Source organism: Bombus affinis, chromosome 5, assembly GCF_024516045.1.
Source record: "Bombus affinis isolate iyBomAffi1 chromosome 5, iyBomAffi1.2, whole genome shotgun sequence".
Taxonomy (NCBI): Eukaryota; Metazoa; Arthropoda; class Insecta; order Hymenoptera; family Apidae; genus Bombus; species Bombus affinis.
The window spans coordinates 2,291,287-2,313,956 of record NC_066348.1 but is presented as its reverse complement, the minus strand read 5'-3'; the positions used below and the strand labels follow the sequence as shown (position 1 = coordinate 2,313,956).

Here is a 22,670-nt window from a genome sequence, read left to right as displayed (position 1 = left end):
CAGTAGATTTTTTGCCGCGTATGTCGTATTCATGTTTTGTAAGAAACAAGAAGTAGTAATATTATGAGAATCATTGGAGATATATAAGATTTATGAAAAGATATCTTTTTTATATTAAAATATTATTTATTAAGTCAAGTCTCTTTTGTTATTTAAACCCCAATTTCTTAAATAAACTTGTCTCATTACAAATCCAACAGTTTTAATACAAAGTCTGTATATTATACACGTATTCTATACTATATTGTCTTTAATAAAAATTACGACAAATTGAGGGAATTATTGAAATATGAATTTCTATACTCATTTTTTTAGAAAATATATGTTTCCAGTAAGTGTTTTATAACTGCAGAACCAAAAGAAAAATATGACCTTTTACAATTGCTCAAATCATCTTGTATATGATAACTAGTTTCACTAGCACTTTTTTATCTAACATGCTGTATTTAAAAATCTAAAGAAATGTCATCATATTTCTTAAAATTGTAGTTAATTTATGATATGTAAATTTGTTATGTGTTTTGTTTAGAAATAATTATCGTATCATAATTGATTCGTAAAAAACGAAAATAATCACGAGGCATTGTTAGAAACTTATGAAATGGATTAACATATAGTGTAATATTTAGTATATCTGTAGTTCATTTTGATATTAATCTTCAAAACTTGATAATAATGTTTTTAAAAGAAAATAATTTTTTTTTTAATTTTCAAAAATGTTTTAGCTAAGAAATTGGAAAATAAAAAATATTTCCAATAAATATTATTTATTAGAAAATATGTCTTATTGGTTGTTAATTGAAGATACCTTACAAACTCTTATTTTAAAAAACCTTACAATATATTATTAGGATAAACCTTCATATCTGGACATGTTCGTCCTACTGAATATGACGTTGGATGATTACTTAATTAAATCAGTGGCTGTCCTGCCGCTTAGGCAATTCGTTTAATACCCGAACTCACCAAGGTATTCCAAACTCAGAAAGAGACAGATGTGAATTAGGTACAACAAGGAGGAATTTCATGCACTGATTTTCTATGTGTGAATTACGGGTTTATGCTGCGCCATTGTTGTACATATGTAAAGTGTAACTCGTCTGGTTCGTAGATATGTAATTCGGCAACCATAAAGTAATTTCTAAATCTCAATCTTTGATTACAAAAAGGAAAAATTAAACGAAAACCAAAGGATTTAGAATACTTCAGCAAAATAGTATCCGTGATATAAACCCGAGTAATTGTGCGAAGATCAAATGTTAAAATTGATCAAAACAGTGATCGAAAGATTGATGAAGAGAAAAAGAATTAGATTTTATTACATCAAATTGAACGTTCAATACATGAATTCTCTGTAATTCAAAGTTTCAAGTAGGATAATAATTCTTAAATATTTGGATAAATTGTTAACAACTTCTCAAGCTTACTTAAGTTTAAGAGTTATTAGTATTAGGAGTTTAGGATTTACATAAGACCTTAATACGTAAAAAGGATGGTATATACCGATAAAATGCAGACCAATAATGTTGAATCTTGGTGGAAGGGTTCAACGATCATCATTAAATAATGAAGAAAGTTTTGTATTTATTCCTAGACATGATGTGGCATACATACCAGTAGCAAGTCTGTTAAGCGTCGATCCTGTGTCACCGTCTCCACATCCTCTATCTAAATCATTAAGATGATTTTCTTTCTGAATGATACTTTCACAAGCACTTTTCAAACATTGCTTTAATAAGTTCTGTAGTTCGAGAGTAATTTCCATTCCAATTGTTTCCACTGCCCGTACTACTAGATCTTGAACAACCTTTCGTGAATTTTCTGTAGAAATGCTATATACGCAACCTGGCCACTTTGGTGCAACAGTAGGTGCATCTAGGCAACCAATGAAGAAACTTTTATCATCTTCGGATAATTTTAAAAGAGTAATATGCACTCCAGCACTGTTCAATGACGTCATCAGTAGTCCCGCATACACACGAAGGGGCTCTATATTCATACTTCCTATATTAACAAACATTCTTTGTACACATTACAGTGATTAATTAACTTTATCATTAAGATTATTTATTCGGCTAAATTTATTCTATTGTTAAATTTATAATATATGCTATCAAATCGTTTCTTAAGTTTTGTCATTTTTCTTTTTTTTTTCAAAAGTAAAAACTTTTTCTTTCGTTTTAAAAGTTTGGCATAAAATTACAGAAAATCATTATGAGCAAAAATAAAGATTAGTACATATGAATTTAACTCTAAATTCAAGATTCACTTCACAGCGTTTGAATACTACCTGTAGGATATAAAGATTTGTCCACTACATCTTTCAAGAATTCGATCTTCATAAGTCAATTTGAATTAGGTTGGGTTAGGTTTGAACTTCGCAGAGGGACAGCGGGATTTCGCCGGAGAACGAGCCGCAGTTATGCGGTTGAGCCCAGCGTGCGTAAGCCCATTGAGTATGGCGAGCGGACGAACCAGAGTAATTCACGCAGGCGCGCGTGAAAGGCGCGAGGGCGTCACAAAGGAAGCTTCTAGTCGTCGTTGGAACTGAATACTCCGACCGGCTGATCTGACTGCGAAGTGGGGAACATAGGAAGGTCCTAAATACTCCTTTCTCATGCAGGGCGGTCGGAGTGGCAGCGATTCGGGCGAGGGCTCGGACGTCAAAGTAAGTGTAGACGTCAGTTATCTCCGGAGGTGGGAAGGGGGAATAAAATCGTCTTTTTAGAGGAAGAACACCTCTCTGCGGAGAACAGTGGCGCGGGGACGATATCCGTTGAGTTCATGTGCCTGCCCCATTGCGTTCGATGAAAGTCATTGTGAGAGTTTCAGTGAGTAAAAATACCATACTACGTGAAAAGAAAAGAAAAAAAATAAGCCTCACTAGTAGAGTCTCTCCGAAAATCCAGATTCGATTTCCACAAAAGTCGAAAAAGTATTTTTGCTGCCACCAAACTTCAGCAGAAAGTCCGTGAATGCAAAGTAATCTGCGAATCAAAAAGGGAATTTTCCAGTGCGAAGAAGAGGCACTGTGGCGAAAAGGACATCGACTTCCGCCAGTCTACTCATCGCCATGGCTTAGGGCCGCCCGACTGTACATGAAGAAATAACGGTGATGTACGACCGGATGAAAAAGGTAGCGCAACAATGGAATGGAACCGAACACACTGAAAAAAAATAATCCAAGTCAGTACCAAGAAGACTGTCAGTGGATGTGGCTAAGCGACATGCGTGTGGTCGAGAACTAGTCGGAGACTGTGGCGAGTCACCCTGGCCGTGCGGGAGTACTCTCAAAAAACTACAGCTCAGAAAAATGGTGGCTTCCGTAGTCGCCGTGGCTGCACGCAATTCGGATAGGGGTCCGGTTTGTTATTGCACACAAACGAGCCCCCAAGGATGGTTGCACCGGATGTGCATGGAAAAGGGTAGTCCATCCAACTCAAAGACTTTTGTAAAAACAAAGGCAAGGGAGCGGGAGGTACTGTTGATACATCTCAATATTCACTGTGCCCCTCCTACCACGCTCGAAGACGTATACCGAAAGAGTTGAAGTAAAGAGAAGTAAGAACCCGCACTACCTGCATCCTCTCGCTACGGACTATGGAGTGTTTTTCGGATATTTCAAGCACATAAAAGGAAAGAAAAAAGAAAGAATTGCGTCCGGGCCTGATGAGCTCTTCTGCATCGTAGCGTCGTCAGAGCGTTCAATCTGGCGATACTAATCGAAGGCCGGTCAAGGTAGTCCTATCAAGCTTTGAAACTTAGCTGGACAGAAAGGAGGGTAGTCCCACCTACAGCATAAGGCAGGTATCATCGAGCATAGTTGCTTCGGAGAGTATCTGTATCAAGTAAGAAAAAAGTCGACGTCACGGTGGGTCAACGCGGATCCCTATCCGCCTGTCCTTACAGGGCGCAGCACGACCTTGAGAAGTATCCGTCACTGGCGTCGGTGTGCCATATTGTTGTGTAGTGTGTAAATAGAGCCTCTCGCTAGTGTAAAACCACTCGCGCAATACTAGACAGTAAGAGATCATAGCAGGCGGTAACCATGTTCCGCAAACACATAATACTGCAGAAAGAGAGATGATCCACAACAGAAAGGCCGTTTCATCCACCTCTGTAATATAAACCCCTGTTTTTCCCTGCTGCAGTTGAGGGTTACCCTCCCCTTCTGAACGTTGCAGAATAATAAACACAATGAAGCTTTTCTTGAAAAAGTACGTATCAAAATGGACAACAGAACAAATTTACGACAGAACAAATATTAAACATTTTCAACATCGCACAATTTTCTAAACTTCAATATGTTTTTATTAGAAACAAGCCAATCAGATGTTAGAGCAACTTATGGCCATCATATTCCAAATTATTAAAAGAAAAACGTGATTGTTATCCGCTAAAAGAAACAACAGAAATAGCAGAAGGGTATACCAAAGTTATGCTATAATGTTTACTGGATCAGACAACTTCATGCATATCGAAAAGTATAAACAGATTAGAGCGCAATTCAAAATTACATTTTTATTTGCAAATGAGGATGTGATAGAGATGTTCAGGGAAATGAGATATAAGTAAGTGTCCTACACAAAGACTGATATGACAAATAGCGATAGCGCATTTATTTCGAGTTTCTACCTTTACGTATTCAGAAAAAATTAAAATGTAATGTTTTATAGAAAAATTTACATCCATCGTCATCCTGGTTTTGTCGGCCAATTAAATTTCATTTTGTAAAAAGATCAACGCAAATTATACAGGATGAAATAAATCGAATCTAAAGTAAAGTAGTATTTGAATCCAACAAAAATAAGTAATATTCAAATAACGTATACCATGACTTTAACAATGGTAGACAATAAAGTATGCAATACTATAGCAAGTATTATATCTGCGATGCGTTGCTGTATTTTCAACGCACAACTCTTTGACACTGCAAATATTTTGAAAGAAATTACGGATAGTATTACATAAGTTAACAAACTTATTAATACATGGGGCAAATATAATACAATATGTTTTACTTTCGATCATCCAACTTTCAGAAGAAACACAAGAAGCGAAACACAAGGATTTCAAGGAATATAAAAATAAAAACAACGTAAAAGATTTAAGGACTGCTAATAATGAAGATACATTTTATAGAATATTTTTAACCTTTGATCCATTGCCATCATTAAGACTAAAATTATCTATCAAGAACCATAAAATACTAGATTCTCGAATTATAAAGCACATAAACAAATATAATGACGGAAACTAACCATTTATCAGTTTCCATATATGTAAGCAAGTTCATATTATATAAGATTTCTACTATTTTTTATACTTTTTTTCTTTCCTCATATTTCTCAAGATGATTACATATTATATTGTTGTGTATTATTATTGTACATTACCATTATTATTATATTATTTTATATTACTTTATTTTATTTTATATATATGTGTATAATATTAGATACAATGTTAGTATTACTTTTCAAACAGGCATTACATTTCAAATCAAAATTACCAAAATTTGTAGTACTATTTAATTTTGTATTTCTTTCACAATATGAAATAATCAGATTCTTCAAATTGCTTAAAGCTATTTAATGCAAAAATTAAAAGTATTGTTAAACATAAAATATACTATGTACATCGTATTTAATTCAATAAGGATTATTTTTCAACACTTTTTAAATAAAGCTTTATTCCGACATCTTGTATGCTCCAACAGTTATACGAAAATATCCCATAATTTTTCAATCCGACCTATTGCGGAGCACAATGCTGTTGAGTGTTCCCATAGCGCTACGGGAGAGATGTATACCTTAGTATACACCTCTAGAAATAGAAGTAGTGTACACCTCCCCGAAAATGCTATAAGGAAAGTGGAGGATAACGCCGCTGTTTCTAACTGTAATTTCGGGAGATCCCCTAACATACTGAGGTAGACCATCATGCAGATATTATCCGATAAGAATCTAGCGCTACCACGCATTCTTCTCTAGACTGTGCGGAGTATTAATGAAGACTTCCTCCACGTGAAAACAACAAAGACTAGATCAAGTTCTTAACATTGAAACGAATACTCGCAACTTTCGAAAGTCTACTTATAATAACTCCAATATTTGAATGAATCGGTCTTTTCATAATTAGTAGACGAATAATAAAAATATATTCCGTTAAGTTTTCCTAACAAACTTCAGTCAAATTGTAAGGAATTATAGACGATTAACAAGTTTTTTTCTTTTCTTTTTTTTATTTAATTTGTATGAGAGCTCAGTGGGGTGTTTTCTTTTTAGTCTTCTATCTATAAGAGTTTTGCTCGCTGAGTTTGGCTCAGCAGCCAGTTGATTAGAATGTGTTGCCGTTCTTTCCTTGTATTTTTTTGCGTACCTACCGATTTCTTCTTTGACCGTTGGTATTTTAAAGTCCTAGTGTATATCCTCGTTTCTGACATACCATGGGAGATTGACTATTGTCGTCAGTATCTTCGAATGTAGCGGATCTAGTTTATTTGTGACTCATTGCTGCTGTCCCCCATAGCGATATTCCGTACGTACAAATTGGTTCTATTATCGTTTTGTAGATTTTTAGCTTATTTTCAATGCTGAGTTTAGAGTTTCGACTAGTTAGCCAGTACATCTGTCTTCTGTATATCCGTATTTTGTCTGTAATTGATTTAGTATGTTGTTACCACCTAAGTTGTGTGTCTAAGTGTAGTCCTAGATACTTAACTTGCCTTGTTTGTTATATGCGCGCTATTCAATTGGATATTTGGTGATTTCCGCTTTCCTAGCGTAAATGTAATATGGTTGCATTTACTGGGATTTGCCTTTATTTGTTTATCTTCTAACCATTTTTCTATGTTTGTAATGTGCTCTTGTAGTAATGTGACTATTGTTTCTGAATTAGTATGCCTGACTAGTACCGTCGTGTCGCCTGCGAATGTCAGTACTGTGCTGTTGGTAGTTGTTGGTATGTTCGCCGTGTATAATGTGTATAGTATTGGGCCTAGGACGCTTCCTTGTGGTACCCCTGCCTTGATGTCTTTAACTTCAGAATGTGTGTCCTTGATTTTTATTACGAAGGTTCTGTTACTTAGGTACGATTTCAGTAAGTGATGGATTTGTTCCGAGAAATGTTTTTTGATTGTTTGTAAGAGGTTTTCATGGTTCACTTTGTCAAATGCTTTCTCAATGTCCATGAAGAGGGCTGTACGGTATTGTTTCTTTTCTGTTGTTCGTAAAATTTCGTTGACGAGCCTGCACATTTGCTCTATCGTTGAGTGTTGGTGATCTGGTATTAATTTTTCTTTCCCTATTGTTGGTTTTAGGCGATCGTATACCATTTTCTTTAGTATTTTGGAAAACACAGGAACTAGTGATATTGGTTTGTAAGATGCAGTTTGGCGTGGATCTTTGCCTGACTTAGGTAACATTATGATCTGTGCTAATAGCTTTCATAGATTGGAAAGTATTGGTATTCTCAAAATTCCATTGAATATTATTGTGATTAAACGTATTGCTTTTGGGGGGAAGATTTTTCAAGATTTTACCATTGATTAGGTCGATTCCTTGTGCTTTGTTGTCTTTTGTGTTCTCGATTATGATTCTAATTTCTTGTGCTGTTGTATTAGGTATGGTGTAGTGCTTGTTAGTTGGGGTACTAGTATTTTGCGAATCTTCGACTGAATGACGTTTGGTTTTACTGTTGTTAATATTATATGGAGTAAGCCCATGTGCTGTCTGCTTTTCTGATTGCTGTGATTAGTTTTACTGGCTTCTTTATTTTGTTCGTGACTTTCCATAGAGAGTAGTTGGCATTCCCGTGTGCGGAGAATGTCTCTATGAATTTTGAGAATTCGTTATTATTCTGATCTTTTATTTTACTTTTTATTTCCTTTGCGAGTTTGTTTAGGTATTTTTTGTTTTCACCTGTTCGATGTTTTTGTCATCTTGCTTTCGCTTTTCTTTCTTCTCTGATTTTGTCAAAGATGTCTGTTGGAATTATTTTTGTTCGCCTGTTGTTTGGTTCGTAAATAGTAGTTGCCCATGCTGCTTCTAGTATAATTTCTGTCAATGTTGCTACTGCCTGTTCGATATGTTTGGGTGTATTTAGTGGAGCATTGCAGTTGATTTTGCTCTCAATTAGTTCTTTAAACGTTTGCCATTTGGCAGTTTTATTGCAAAGCGACTCTGGATTGCTGTAAAGTATTGGTCTGCTTGTGCATTCTATTATTATCGGTGTATGATCGGAGCTAAGCTCAAGACTAGGTGTTATTTTTAATTTGTTTGCGTATAGTCCTTTTATAACTGCAAAATCAAAGAAGAATGGAATTTTGTTTAGATCTGTCGGCCAGTATGTTGGCCTTCCTGTGGATAATATGTTGAGATTACTAGTCCCAATATATTTTTCTAGTGTTCTACCTCGAGATTTGTTAATTCTTGAGCCTCATAGCGTGTGCTTTGCATTGAAGTTTCCCACTGCGATGTATTTGTCACCTAAGGATTGAAAATACTGTTCCCATTTTTGAAATGCCATTTTATGTCGCGGTGGTGTATATACTGCTGACATCTGGATGTAATTGCTGTTAGTTTGTATTTTAACGGTAGTTACTTGAACGCATTCCTGACTAATTTCACTATGTAAGTGGTGTTTGATATCGTTTCTTATTATCACTGCAGTCCCTATCTGTGCTTTTCCTAAGGGGTGTTTGGTATCATAGATGGTGCAATATGGTATTTTCGTGTAGCTTTTTGGTGCGAAATGTGTTCCCGAAACAAGTAGTATGTCAATATTATTGTTATACAGAAATGTTTTAGTTTCGATGGCCCGTTGTTGTAGGCCGTTTGAGTTCCAGGCTGCCATTTTCAACGTGTCCGTTTTTATTTTTTGCTTAGCATGTTTGTAAGCAGTTGTAGCATGACTGTGATTTGTTGCGTTTGCTGCCTGAGTACTGCGTTTTGTTCGCTTATCATTTTTGTTAGCATTTCGGTATTTTTGATGGATTGTTTGAGCAGTTCCTTGATTTCTGTAGTGTCGTTGCTAATGTGTTGCGATATTGGTTGTCAGAGGGTGGCGACTGACTGATTACTTGCGCGTAGCTTCGGCTACCAAAGGTGTTGGTGTTACTGTGGTTAGTGTTCATTGCGTGCTGTGAATTTGGTGTTGTCTCAGATTTTGTGCTGTCCTGTTGCGCTTGTAAGTTATTGTATGTCCTGTTTCGTAGCGGCGGAAACAGTGTACGTTGCAGTTGTTTTCTGACTACACAGTCTTTGTAGCTAGCTGGGTGGTTTCCATTGCAGTTGAAGCATTTAACTTCATTTATTTTTCCTATGTTTGGACAGTTTACTATTAGGTGCTTTTCCGCGTATTTGACACACGCCGGGTTTCTGTTGCAGTAATTTTTTGTGTGCCCATATTGCTGACACCGCATGCATTGCGGTATATCTTTTTTATGTCTAGGTGGCTCCACTGTTACTGTTGTGTTTAGAACTTTTTTAATTTAGAATATATCTTTGTTGTTGTTTTTTCGTTCAAGCTTTATTAGAAATAGCGGTAATGGCTATTTAGTATCATATCTGGTTATGTTGTTTATTGATCTTACCTGGTGTCCAATTTTTGCTAGTTCCTCGCACATGTTGTCGGTATTTGTTTTTGGCTGTAATCCCCTGATTACTGCTTTGTAACTTTTATCAGCTTTAAGCTGGTAGGTGTGGTACCAGCGTTTTTCTCTTTTAGTGCTTTTATCAGATTTCTAAATGTTTCTGGGGTGTTGGTTTGAATTTTGACTTGGTCTATCTTTATCTGTTTTATAGTGTAGTATTCTTTCCCTGCCGTGTTGTTTAGAAGTTCAATGAGGGGGTCTATTATTTTAGCATCTATGTAGTTTGGCGGTGGTTTAGCGATGCGTGTTATTAGTTTTTCAATTGGATCTGTTACTGTCTCTTGTGGCAGTGCGCTAAATGAGTTGCGGAGCGTGATTTCTTGTAGCCATTGTTTCTTATCTGCTACTATAGCTTTCCTACCGCTTGTGCACAGTGTTACTTTTCGTTTTTTGCTGGAAGTTGCCACCTTCCAGCCTCCGTCATGTTGGGTTAGTTCATTGTTCTCGTCATTGTCTTGTGTTATTTCCATGTTTGTTTCGTTTGTAGCTGTATTTCCTTGTTTTTCGTTTATTGGTTGTCTATTGTTGGTAGAACTTGTAGCTCTATTTATAAAGTATGTTTCGCCTTTAGTTGTTATTTTTATTGGTGGAATTCGCATTTTCCAACATTTGGCGATGGGCGTTTACGTTACCGCTTTCTCTTCCCACTTGCCGCACTTTCACTGAAGTACTGTTTCGCACGTCCGTTTAGCTCGGCTGTTCAGGCAGAACTGAACTTGTCACGTGTTGGTAAAAATTGAAATTATCGGTGATTACATTTAACATTTTTTTATTTCCTTTTGATAATTGCCTTTTGTTCTCGGGATACAGGCGAATGTACAACATTACTTATCAGCCAACTCTGGCATAATGCTTCTTTACTATTTCAGATATTTGTTTAAAAAAATATGTAAAAAAATTTCTAGTATGTTTGCTGCCTGTTTATCATATAACGCACGGTACAAATAATGATATTGTTAGGTAGATGATACATTTACACTGTACATGTGAATGTGTGTGTAAGCGTCAGAGGGCGTCCAGGTCAAAGTTGAGACAAAAGGCGGTTGGAAGAATCTGGTTGAGTCGGTTGACAATATGCGTGCATGCAAGAAAGTTATCGATGTTTTCAGAGTGTAACATATATGTATAGCTGTTGTGTGTGAATAAAGTAACCTATTTGTATTTCCGATTCCTCTCTATATCTTAATAGATGTGATGAACTCTATCAAGATGAACTATCTTAATTTGAAAGCATCTACCATTGCATCTTACGCGTAAACAATCATTCAAAATATATGTAGTATCGTGGACAAAAGGCCTAAGATATCGGCCGAGCCATAAACAATGTCGGTACATAAGCATCGTCGGGTACATCAATGTGTCGTCGGTCCTTTCAAGTGAATAGTTTCGTGGAAAAGGCCTGCGTGACCCTGGCCACGGGCGTTTTCGGGACACGTGCGCGATAGGGCGGGAAAAGACAAAGAGACGCTAAAGACAGTGTGAGTTGAGAAACCGGAGAGAGCGAATGCAAAAGCCGGACAGTGTGAGTTGAGAAGCGAGAGCGAGCGAGTACAGAAGTCGGAGAGTGTGAATCGGGAAGTCGAGAGCCGAGTATAATAATAGGACGTGCGACAGCATTGTAATCAGTTCGTTGTTTTGAATATTATTTATTAAATCAAAACATCATTACTTGTCCTTTCCTCTAAAAACCTAAGATACTACATATATTTGCAAATATAGGAGTTAATGTAATCTATATTCAACATTGATGACTATTAGAAACCTCAGGGCAGACCTTCGTCAGTGTCGGTAATATACCCAGTATATGCCGCTTAAAGTTAAAAAGATTCACTAAATTTAGCTCCTCAATCCTCATACAGGAGGAAGGTCGAGCAAATAATCGAGTATTCTAAATATGGTCTGACTTTATGGGAAAATATTGCATAATGTACGGTGTTTACCGAGACAGGACAGCCAGGACTGCTATAAAAGAGGAAAAAAATACTATTTTTTGACAGTGTCACGTAAAATAAAAAAGGGGGTAGCTCGAACGAAAAGAAAAAAATAAGGTAACAAAAAAACAAGAGAATTTATTTCTTGTATTCTGAGTTTACACTGACTGCGATTTGGTTCTGAGCTCCAGCCGTGACTTTCCAAGACTGAGGCTCTTACAATTTGACTTTCGGTGGGATCTGTTTCTTCTTTGTTTGTCATTCCTCAATATCCCCACTACCCTGTAGGCGTACGTGACCATAGCCACATTCTAGAACATTCGGTGGAAGGACTGTTGAGATATAGATGACTCATTAGGCACTTCGGCGATATACATTGTCGCCAAGGCCGCCACATCTTTATCTCCATCATCGGTCCATCGGATTTGAAGTATGCCGGTCGTGACAACAGCAGCGTCACGCGGTTTGAAATCGTGACTGCGGCAATGGTAAGTCGAGAGAGTTCAAAAAATAATTATTTCGCATTCTCAAATATCGTAATACTTTGCTCGAAGCTTAATCACATTTGAGAATATCGTTTTAATAGGAAGTACTCGCGGATGTGAACTATACTTTATTGCACAAACACTGTTGTATTTCGTCAGAATTAATATAATTTATTTTCGACTTCATTAAATAAAAACTCTTGTTATTTCATCACACTAGATCCCCCTTTTTTTCGGTTTGATTTATCTTAAATCAGTCTGACTCTGCCAAAACGATTAGATACGCGATCATCGCTGTTATCTCCTCATCGGATTTACCATCGGGAATTTTAAAGCTCCAACTCCTTCATCTTGAGTTGCGTGAGTAATCGGCGGGATAAACAATCGTGGATAAACGGTCTAACAATAACTGTTACGTCCTGTTATCTGATATGGGCTGAAGTCCGTCCCTCGCTCGGGACGGCCACTAGCGGTGCAAACATCATAGATCGGACCGCAATAATCTTAAGGCACAGTCATAAAACTAAATATCTTTTTTACTTTAACGTCAAAGCCCTCAGTTGCTGCAACATAGAGGTCAAGTCGAGACATTCCTTAGGGTTATTGTTCCAGCCAATAAAAATTGGGGACATGGGTTTTTCTACTTTTCCTGGGATTTTCACTCGAAAATAACCGATAATGGGACGACCAGCGACCATCCCTGGTTCAGTATAAATACCGCCGTCACAGAACAGGAGTTTTTTAGTTTTCTGTTTGTTCTCTGATCAGTCACCGTACTCATGTATATCTCGTATTCCGTCTTAACTTGTATACCGTCTGTCGACATATCAACTGTTATATTGAATGTTACATCCATTAAGTTGTTGAAATAAAGTGTATATTGTAACTTGTTACATCTGTGTTATAATCAGTTCAACCACCTCTATTATCCTAAACAAAATAGGGAATCGATCATTTCGTGACGTCGATGATCGACGTCGACGCGATCTACCGCGAACGCGTCTCTCCGCGGACGGTCGAACAGTGACATATTATTATTTTTATTAGTTTACGAAATTAAATTGGTCAGGATAAACACGTCAGGTAAGTATGAAATATGTAATATATGTCTTTGCATAAAAAATTTATGTATAAATATTTGATTGTTACTTACGAAGATGTTTCACAACATCATAAACTACAATTCCTTGTTCCAGTTGACTTAACGCTCCGAAGTTATTAATAATAACTGCAACTGAGTCTCCACTCTTCAAAGATAATGTCTCGCGTAAGCGTTTGAGCATGAATGCAACTATTTCACTGCAGGGTTTCAATTTCATTTTTTCATATCCAGCCTCTCCATGAATTCCCTGACCAACTTCGATTTCATCTTCTCCGAGTTCGAACATTGGAGATTGGCCTAAAACAGTTAATATACGTTGATGTGGAAAATTAAAGGATCGCTAAATTTTCGACAAAAAAATTGTCTATATTCAAGCCATTGTAATTTCATGAAAAAACTCATACTGCAATTCATTTCGGTTTGTAAACCTGCTCTTCAACAATTTGAAACACAAAGCTTCCTCTTTCACAATTCTGTATTTTTCAGAGATGTTTTTACCTCGTGTAATGGATACAAGTGAGTGAAAGTAGTGTAGTATCGCGAAAATATTAGGTATACAATTTCTTTGATACTATTTACTTTATATTAAATTAGTTATACAGATATTAATGAGACAAAAAACGATGGTTGTTTAATATGGAACTAATAGTAACAATCTTATTCTAACTTGGCTACTCACGCAACTCCGCAACGCTAACAACTCTACTCTCAACAACGCAACTCGACAACGCTAACTCTAACAACTCTACTCTTCGACTCCTTGATTAATTCTGACCTCTCGACCCACTCTCACTTCTCGATTAACCGCTCCTTGGATTCAAATCGTTCCCCTCCATTAGCGTTATTTTTCCCTTTCTCTAATCCCATCCTGTTAACGCTTCGCAAGAACTAGGTGACTTTGGTCACACAGGCTTTTTCTATGTAAGCTAATAGCCGAAGGACAGGCGACCTTGTTTTGCTTAGTTTCTAACCAGGTTTTTTCCTCACGATACTACAGTAGATATGTTTTTTTTCTTCAACAATTTTATAAATTCAAACAACTCTATGGAATTTGCAACATCTTATTCGAGATTCGTTTTAAGATGATTATGTAAAAAGAAATATCACCTTTACAATGACCTTTAAAAAACTGATGCACCATGTTTTCACCGTTTCATAGCACTTTAAATGAAAAGTGAGCTGCGCCATCATTCGAATAATTCAAAGTACACTATGGAAATGTGGAAGGAAGGTAATATGTATGTGTTCAGTGCGTGTGTATTGCACTAAATAGTGTGTATGATGCACGTATAATATGTGTGTTTAGTGCACGTGCAGTCTGTGTTTGCGTGTGTGTGTTTAGTGTGTTTACAAGCGAGTATTACCTACTCATTGCATTATACCTTCTTGACATTGCTCCTTCATATTAATGATTCGTTAGATGAATTCTTAAGGGATATCTGTCCACAACCCTCAAAGTACATCTCCCAAAGTATCACAGTATGTCTTCTCTGATTTCGTAGTCGACCTCCAAGAATAAAAATTAATACGTGGGAACAAGAACATGTATGAACGACACAAAGAAGACATAAGGCAATGGAAAGATAATATACTAAATACCTTTCAAACAAACTAAATACTAAATACACGAGACACAAATTAGACTGTGATGTATCTTAAGTTATACCAATACAGTTTTCAGGCTCAGATTGAATTGCTATTTAAATTATGTATTTACGTCAAACTATTTATACAGAATTTCAAATTCAAAGCCGAATATTCTGACTGAATCGTATTCTATTGATGATGAAATGATTGATGATGATGATGATTGATGATAATGATGATGAAAAACCTCAAAGAAACCATAGATTGCAACTCAACTGTAGCAGCATATGAGCGTAAAAAAGTTCAAGTGGAAATGGAAAATTAGAATTTGGGAGAGACCCATATTATGGTGCCTTTGAATACTAACGATTGTTTTAGTTTACAAGGTCTAGAGGCAAATGAGCTCTGGACAGATTGTTATTGCCGTTTTTTGTAATCTTCAGCCGGAGTTAAATAAAAAGTTAAGAAGGTTAGCTTTTTGTGGTAACATCCGTCAATATAAATCTATGAACGTGCTCCCTAGGACAGAATATTATTATCTTTTATTCGATCGGCATAATATCATTGAGTGAGCGACGATACAATTGGTGCACAGTATCTCTGTATCTGTACTTGTACTTATACTGATTTTAATACAACTGGCTATCATGAATTTATCCACTCGTTTCTTTATCAAACAAACCTACACGTTTAACCTTTAACGCTCCGACTTTTAATTGTGAATATTAACCGGTAATTTGCAAGTTTTTAAATGTCAGATTTTAAATGCTACAATGACATGTAAATAACAATATTAAAGTCATTCGAAACAATCTTTGTTCATCTCAGAAGTTATATAACTTTGATTACAATATTGTAATATCGTGGACAAATGGACTAAGAAATATCGGGTGAACCATAAACAATGTCACGAAAAAGCCTAAGTGCCGACAGGTCCATCAATATGTCGTCGATTCTTCAGTCGAATAGTTATGCGGAAAAAAGGCCTACGTGATCATGGTCACATGCGGTTGCGGAACACGTACATGCTGGGGCTATGAAAAAAGACAAAGGAATGCTTAAGGGAGAAAGACGAATTAATAGGCAGTCATGAGATAAGAAGTCAAAGTATAGTCAGTGTTGTCGGAAAAAGTTGTCAGCGATGTCGAGGAAGGTGGTCCGTGTGAAAGAGAGCGCTGGAACCGTGGTGACAAGTTGTAAATTAACTAATTGTTTTAGTTATAGTGTAGTATCGGAAAAAGGATAGGATTAGGATAATTTAGATTTGTAAAATTCTCCTAATACTATTTATTAAGATAAATGAAAATAACAGAGATTAATTGGACAGAGAACGATAAATGTTCAACTTGAACTAAAACACAAAAGTCTTATTCCGCTCAAATAACTCTCGCAACTCTATAACTCTCGTCTTCGGCATCTGCACTCGCACGCTTTCGCTTCTCAACTCATACTGTGCCTTTTGCATTCGTTCTCGCCGGCGTCTCAACTAACACTCCCTTTAGCATATCTCTTTTGTCTTTTCCCGTCCTATCGCGCACGTGTCCCGAAAACGCCCGTGGCCAGGGTCACGCAGGCCTTTTTGCACGAAACTGTTCACTTGAAAGGACCGACGACACATTGATGTACCCGACGATGCCACGGCTCTCGCGACATTCTTTACGATTCGGCCGATATCTTAGGCCTTTTGTCCACGATACTACAATAGCACATTACTGCATTTAGTTCACGTTAAATAACCATCGTCTCCTGTTTAATCCATTCTAAATAAATAAAAAGATCCTACAACATTTATATTAATTATGGTTGAGTAATGCGTGGAATATTTTAAAACATTCATTGGGATGCAAACCGAGGTTGCGTTCACAGGTCTCACAGTAGAAAACTGTTTTTTTACCACATTACTTCCTTTTGGTGAACAAACAAGACAATTTTTCTTTCTCCCTTTCAGCAACTGACTTATTATATGGAGTTTCTCATCTAAAGCTTGTTCCTTATCTGTTCCGGAAGGCCTGCCATACACATTGTTATTCCGAAAGTTACTTACGATCTGACTTACTAATAATTTGACAAACTTATAGTGTGACAACGCGCTTTCTCCTTTCCTTTCCTGAGTAATCTCGTAAAGTATATAAGCATTTACTAAGCTTGTTTCTAGTCCCAAAAAAACCATATTCTTCCACCATTTCAACAATTTTCTCAGGAAACAATATGTTGACATTAATCGGCACATTGATCGGCTTTATCTACAGTGGTTGAGATGCACGCTTGGAGTAGAGCGTTGCACATCGGTGGTGCTTGAGAGGCACACTTGGATCGTTAAGGGTTAATCCACCTCACTTTCAAGTGAATGAAATTCTTTGAAACTCTTTCAAAATACTCCTACACCATAAAGACGGGCATATGAAACTTATACCGAAATCTTCTAAACCAGGTGACGAACGACGATACTCACATAATTACCGCATCAATACGACGTAATTGTCCAGTCGGACCAATGGAAATAAAGTTTATTAGATGCATGGCTATTAGAGGACTGCTAGATATGATCCGGAAAATAGATAAGTCACTTCATAACATTAATTTTATGGATCTTTAAATACTGTTTAACTACATGGAAACTGTGTTTTGGATCATTATTTGCATGATAAACATACACCTTAAGCATAACCTTTTTGGGAAAATCACATCATGCATTCCATAAGTCCCATACCCGCTTGAGGAAAAGAAATTCATTTAGCGATGTTTCAATCTACATTTCAGATACATAACATACAATACAGACACACAAAAAATTACTGCAACAGAAACCCGGCGTGTGTCAAATACGCGGAAAAGCACCTAATAGTAAACTGTCCAAACATAGGAAAAATAAATGAAGTTAAATGCTTCAACTGCAATGGAAACCACCCAGCTAGCTACAAAGACTGTGTAGTCAGAAAACAACTGCAACGTACACTGTTTCCGCCGCTACGAAACAGGACATACAATAACTTACAAGCGCAACAGGACAGCACAAAATCTGAGACAACACCAAATTCACAGCACGCAATGAACACTAACCACAGTAACACCAACACCTTTGGTAGCCGAAGCTACGCGCAAGTAATCAGTCAGTCGCCACCCTCTGACAACCAATATCGCAACACATTAGCAACGACACTACAGAAATCAAGGAACTGCTCAAACAATCCATCAAAAATACCGAAATGCTAACAAAAATGATAAGCGAACAAAACGCAGTACTCAGGCAGCAAACGCAACAAATCACAGTCATGCTACAACTGCTTACAAACATGCTAAGCAAAAAATAAAAACGGACACGTTGAAAATGGCAGCCTGGAACTCAAACGGCCTACAACAACGGGCCATCGAAACTAAAACATTTCTGTATAACAATAATATTGACATACTACTTGTTTCGGGAACACATTTCGCACCAAAAAGCTACACGAAAATACCATATTGCACCATCTATGATACCAAACACCCCTTAGGAAAAGCACAGATAGGGACTGCAGTGATAATAAGAAACGATATCAAACACCACTTACATAGTGAAATTAGTCAGGAATGCGTTCAAGTAACTACCGTTAAAATACAAACTAACAGCAATTACATCCAGATGTCAGCAGTATATACACCACCGCGACATAAAATGGCATTTCAAAAATGGGAACAGTATTTTCAATCCTTAGGTGACAAATACATCGCAGTGGGAAACTTCAATGCAAAGCACACGCTATGAGGCTCAAGAATTAACAAATCTCGAGGTAGAACACTAGAAAAATATATTGGGACTAGTAATCTCAACATATTATCCACAGGAAGGCCAACATACTGGCCGACAGATCTAAACAAAATTCCATTCTTCTTTGATTTTGCAGTTATAAAAGGACTATACGCAAACAAATTAAAAATAACACCTAGTCTTGAGCTTAGCTCCGATCATACACCGATAATAATAGAATGCACAAGCAGACCAATACTTTACAGCAATCCAGAGTCGCTTTGCAATAAAACTGCCAAATGGCAAACGTTTAAAGAACTAATTGAGAGCAAAATCAACTGCAATGCTCCACTAAATACACCCAAACATATCGAACAGGCAGTAGCAACATTGACAGAAATTATACTAGAAGCAGCATGGGCAACTACTATTTACGAACCAAACAACAGGCGAACAAAAATAATTCCAACAGACATCTTTGACAAAATCAGAGAAGAAAGAAAAGCGAAAGCAAGATGACAAAAACATCGAACAGGTGAAAACAAAAAATACCTAAACAAACTCGCAAAGGAAATAAAAAGTAAAATAAAAGATCAGAATAATAACGAATTCTCAAAATTCATAGAGACATTCTCCGCACACGGGAATGCCAACTACTCTCTATGGAAAGTCACGAACAAAATAAAGAAGCCAGTAAAACTAATCACAGCAATCAGAAAAGCAGACAGCACATGGGCTTACTCCATATAATATTAACAACAGTAAAACCAAACGTCATTCAGTCGAAGATTCGCAAAATACTAGTACCCCAACTAACAAGCACTACACCATACCTAATACAACAGCACAAGAAATTAGAATCATAATCGAGAACACAAAAGACAACAAAGCACAAGGAATCGACCTAATCAATGGTAAAATCTTGAAAAATCTTCCCCCCAAAAGCAATACGTTTAATCACAATAATATTCAATGGAATTTTGAGAATACCAATACTTTCCAATCTATGAAAGCTATTAGCACAGATCATAATGTTACCTAAGTCAGGCAAAGATCCACGCCAAACTGCATCTTACAAACCAATATCACTAGTTCCTGTGTTTTCCAAAATACTAAAGAAAATGGTATACGATCGCCTAAAACCAACAATAGGGAAAGAAAAATTAATACCAGATCACCAACACTCAACGATAGAGCAAATGTGCAGGCTCGTCAACGAAATTTTACGAACAACAGAAAAGAAACAATACCGTACAGCCCTCTTCATGGACATTGAGAAAGCATTTGACAAAGTGAACCATGAAAACCTCTTACAAACAATCAAAAAACATTTCTCGGAACAAATCCATCACTTACTGAAATCGTACCTAAGTAACAGAACCTTCGTAATAAAAATCAAGGACACACATTCTGAAGTTAAAGACATCAAGGCAGGGGTACCACAAGGAAGCGTCCTAGGCCCAATACTATACACATTATACACGGCGAACATACCAACAACTACCAACAGCACAGTACTGACATTCGCAGGCGACACGACGGTACTAGTCAGGCATACTAATTCAGAAACAATAGTCACATTACTACAAGAGCACATTACAAACATAGAAAAATGGTTAGAAGATAAACAAATAAAGGCAAATCCCAGTAAATGCAACCATATTACATTTACGCTAGGAAAGCGGAAATCACCAAATATCCAATTGAATAGCGCGCATATAACAAACAAGGCAAGTTAAGTATCTAGGACTACACTTAGACACACAACTTAGGTGGTAACAACATACTAAATCAATTACAGACAAAATACGGATATACAGAAGACAGATGTACTGGCTAACTAGTCGAAACTCTAAACTCAGCATTGAAAATAAGCTAAAAATCTACAAAACGATAATAGAACCAATTTGTACGTACGGAATATCGCTATGGGGGACAGCAGCAATGAGTCACAAATAAACTAGATCCGCTACATTCGAAGATACTGACGACAATAGTCAATCTCCCATGGTATGTCAGAAACGAGGATATACACTAGGACTTTAAAATACCAACGGTCAAAGAAGAAATCGGTAGGTACGCAAAAAAATACAAGGAAAGAACGGCAACACATTCTAATCAACTGGCTGCTGAAGCGAGCAAAACTCTTATAGATAGAAAACTAAAAAGAAAACACCCCACTGACCTCACTATGGAAGTAAAATAGTCAAACTGGAATATTGTATCCCGCTGGGGGTAGCCATCCACATGTTATATAGCAATTAAGCTAGAAAAATTTACCAAATGTCCAGCTGGACAAATTGTAAAGTCCGAATTAAATATTAAAAAGAAAATGGACCGCTTGAGCCATTGAAGTTTACCGATCCTTTTAGTCTGTCTGCACATAGGCTTTTGCGCATCATTGTATATAGTTCATCCGGTATCATACTCCAGTCTACCTAGGTTACATTGCTTTACGTCTATTATATAAAAATGTGCATTTTTATGAACATCCTCGGAGTAATTATGATGTAGTTACTAATAATGGTAAGATGGATGTGATTTAAAATAAATAAGTATATAACATTTATGATTGAGAATATAACAAAACAATTTGTTCCAATTATATCTTGTGTAAGTAATATTTGGATACTAACCGGGTATTGCACAAGCTGTTAATCCAACCGAATAAGTGGCTATATTTTGTAAAACATCATGTGCAGTTTTAGTCACTTCTTCAAGTGATAGCCCTTGTTCTGCTAACGCACCAGCTATTTTCATAACAAATATTATTCCCGTTAAACCACGCTTGCCAGCGACACCTTGCTCCTCCTTCGGTATACTACAATCTTCATTTACAATTACTTCCGAAATCTAAAATGTTAAAGAGAACAAATTACATTAAATTACAAATACAATACAATAATATACAAATAAAATACAGTTCAATACAATAAAAATACAATAAATTACAAATGTTAAATAGAATTACGATTATCTATTACACTAAGCAGGACAGCGAGCTTGATTTTGTGTATCACTGGGCATCGTACCGCCTGCAAAACTGCATATTTTCTGTTACGTCCAGTGACTCTTACACGGTGCATATAGAATTAATAATCCTAAGGAACTGTCATAAAACAAGGTTTTTTTATTTACCGTTAAGACCATTAAGTCCTTTTTTTATTTGGAAGAATTTTTACAATTAGTTCTAGTTGAGAATTATAAGTAAATTATTCTGGCATGATACTATATCGTGTATAATAGATGATTATCGCCTGTTTGATTCTAGCTGAATCTAATGTTTAAATCTAGAGGGTAATGTCTTTTTAGCCTGCAGATCTAATCCGTCGTGTCAAGTAATTGAGTAACTAATGGGTTTTGGTGGTTGTTAACTCTTATGTTATATCTGTAGTGTCGAAACTACGTTAATTAGTTTATTAATGATAAGTAGATTGAACAGGTGTTAATTGAACAGAGAATATGAAAATGTTTGTTAAATATGAACTAATCGCAGCAAATGTATAATAATTAACACAACAGAATAATTAATCAAAGACTCTCATCAACGCAATCCGCACTCTCTGACGTTTCAACTCATACTGCTGTTAGTTCGTTTATTGTCCCCTAGCAACCTCTTGTCTTTTGTCTTAGCCTCATTACTTACATGCTCAGCAACCGCTCGTTTATAAATCACGACACCCCCCAAGCCCCTCATTTGTGATATCACATATCTGTTACTGAATTTGGATATTTCTTTTTTAACTGTGTGTATCTTAAAGTCGCGATGTATTGTTTCGTTGGTAACATACCAAGGTGCATCTATTAAGGATCTTAGAGTTTTCCATTAGAATTGTTGAAGAATTTCTATGTTGGAATTACTTGCTCTTCTCCATAGTTGGATCCCATAGGTCCAAACAAATTTTATTATGGCCTTATATAGCATTATTTTACTTTGCACGCTTAAGTTTGAACGTCTGTCAATGAGCCAATAGAATTTTTTAAATTTTGATTTAAATTGTTTGGATTTATCTACGATGTGTCGTTTCCATGTCACTCTTCTATCCAGAATTATGCCCAGATATCTGACTGAATCTTTGTTTGGAATTGAAATATTATTTACTGTCATCTGTGGACAGGATTGTTTTCGCAGCGTGAAGGTTATATGACTGGATTTATTTTCATTTATTTGAAGCGCCATTTG

General features: G+C 36.4%; 1 protein-coding gene across 6 annotated transcripts in view; it reads right to left on the bottom strand.

Annotated features, from left to right (window-relative positions):
• The window catches only part of LOC126916144 (triokinase/FMN cyclase-like), a 111,604-nt gene that overhangs the window by 44,814 nt on the left and 44,120 nt on the right, over nt 1-22,670 (bottom strand). For all 6 annotated transcript variants that reach the window (XM_050721614.1, XM_050721611.1, XM_050721616.1 and 3 more), the window contains 3 exons: nt 21,124-21,340; nt 13,225-13,470; nt 1,615-2,004 (listed from right to left, as the gene is read on the bottom strand). In XM_050721614.1, the coding sequence (XP_050577571.1) occupies nt 1,615-2,004; nt 13,225-13,470; nt 21,124-21,340 (853 nt within the window). The remainder of the gene's footprint in view (nt 1-1,614; nt 2,005-13,224; nt 13,471-21,123; nt 21,341-22,670) is intronic.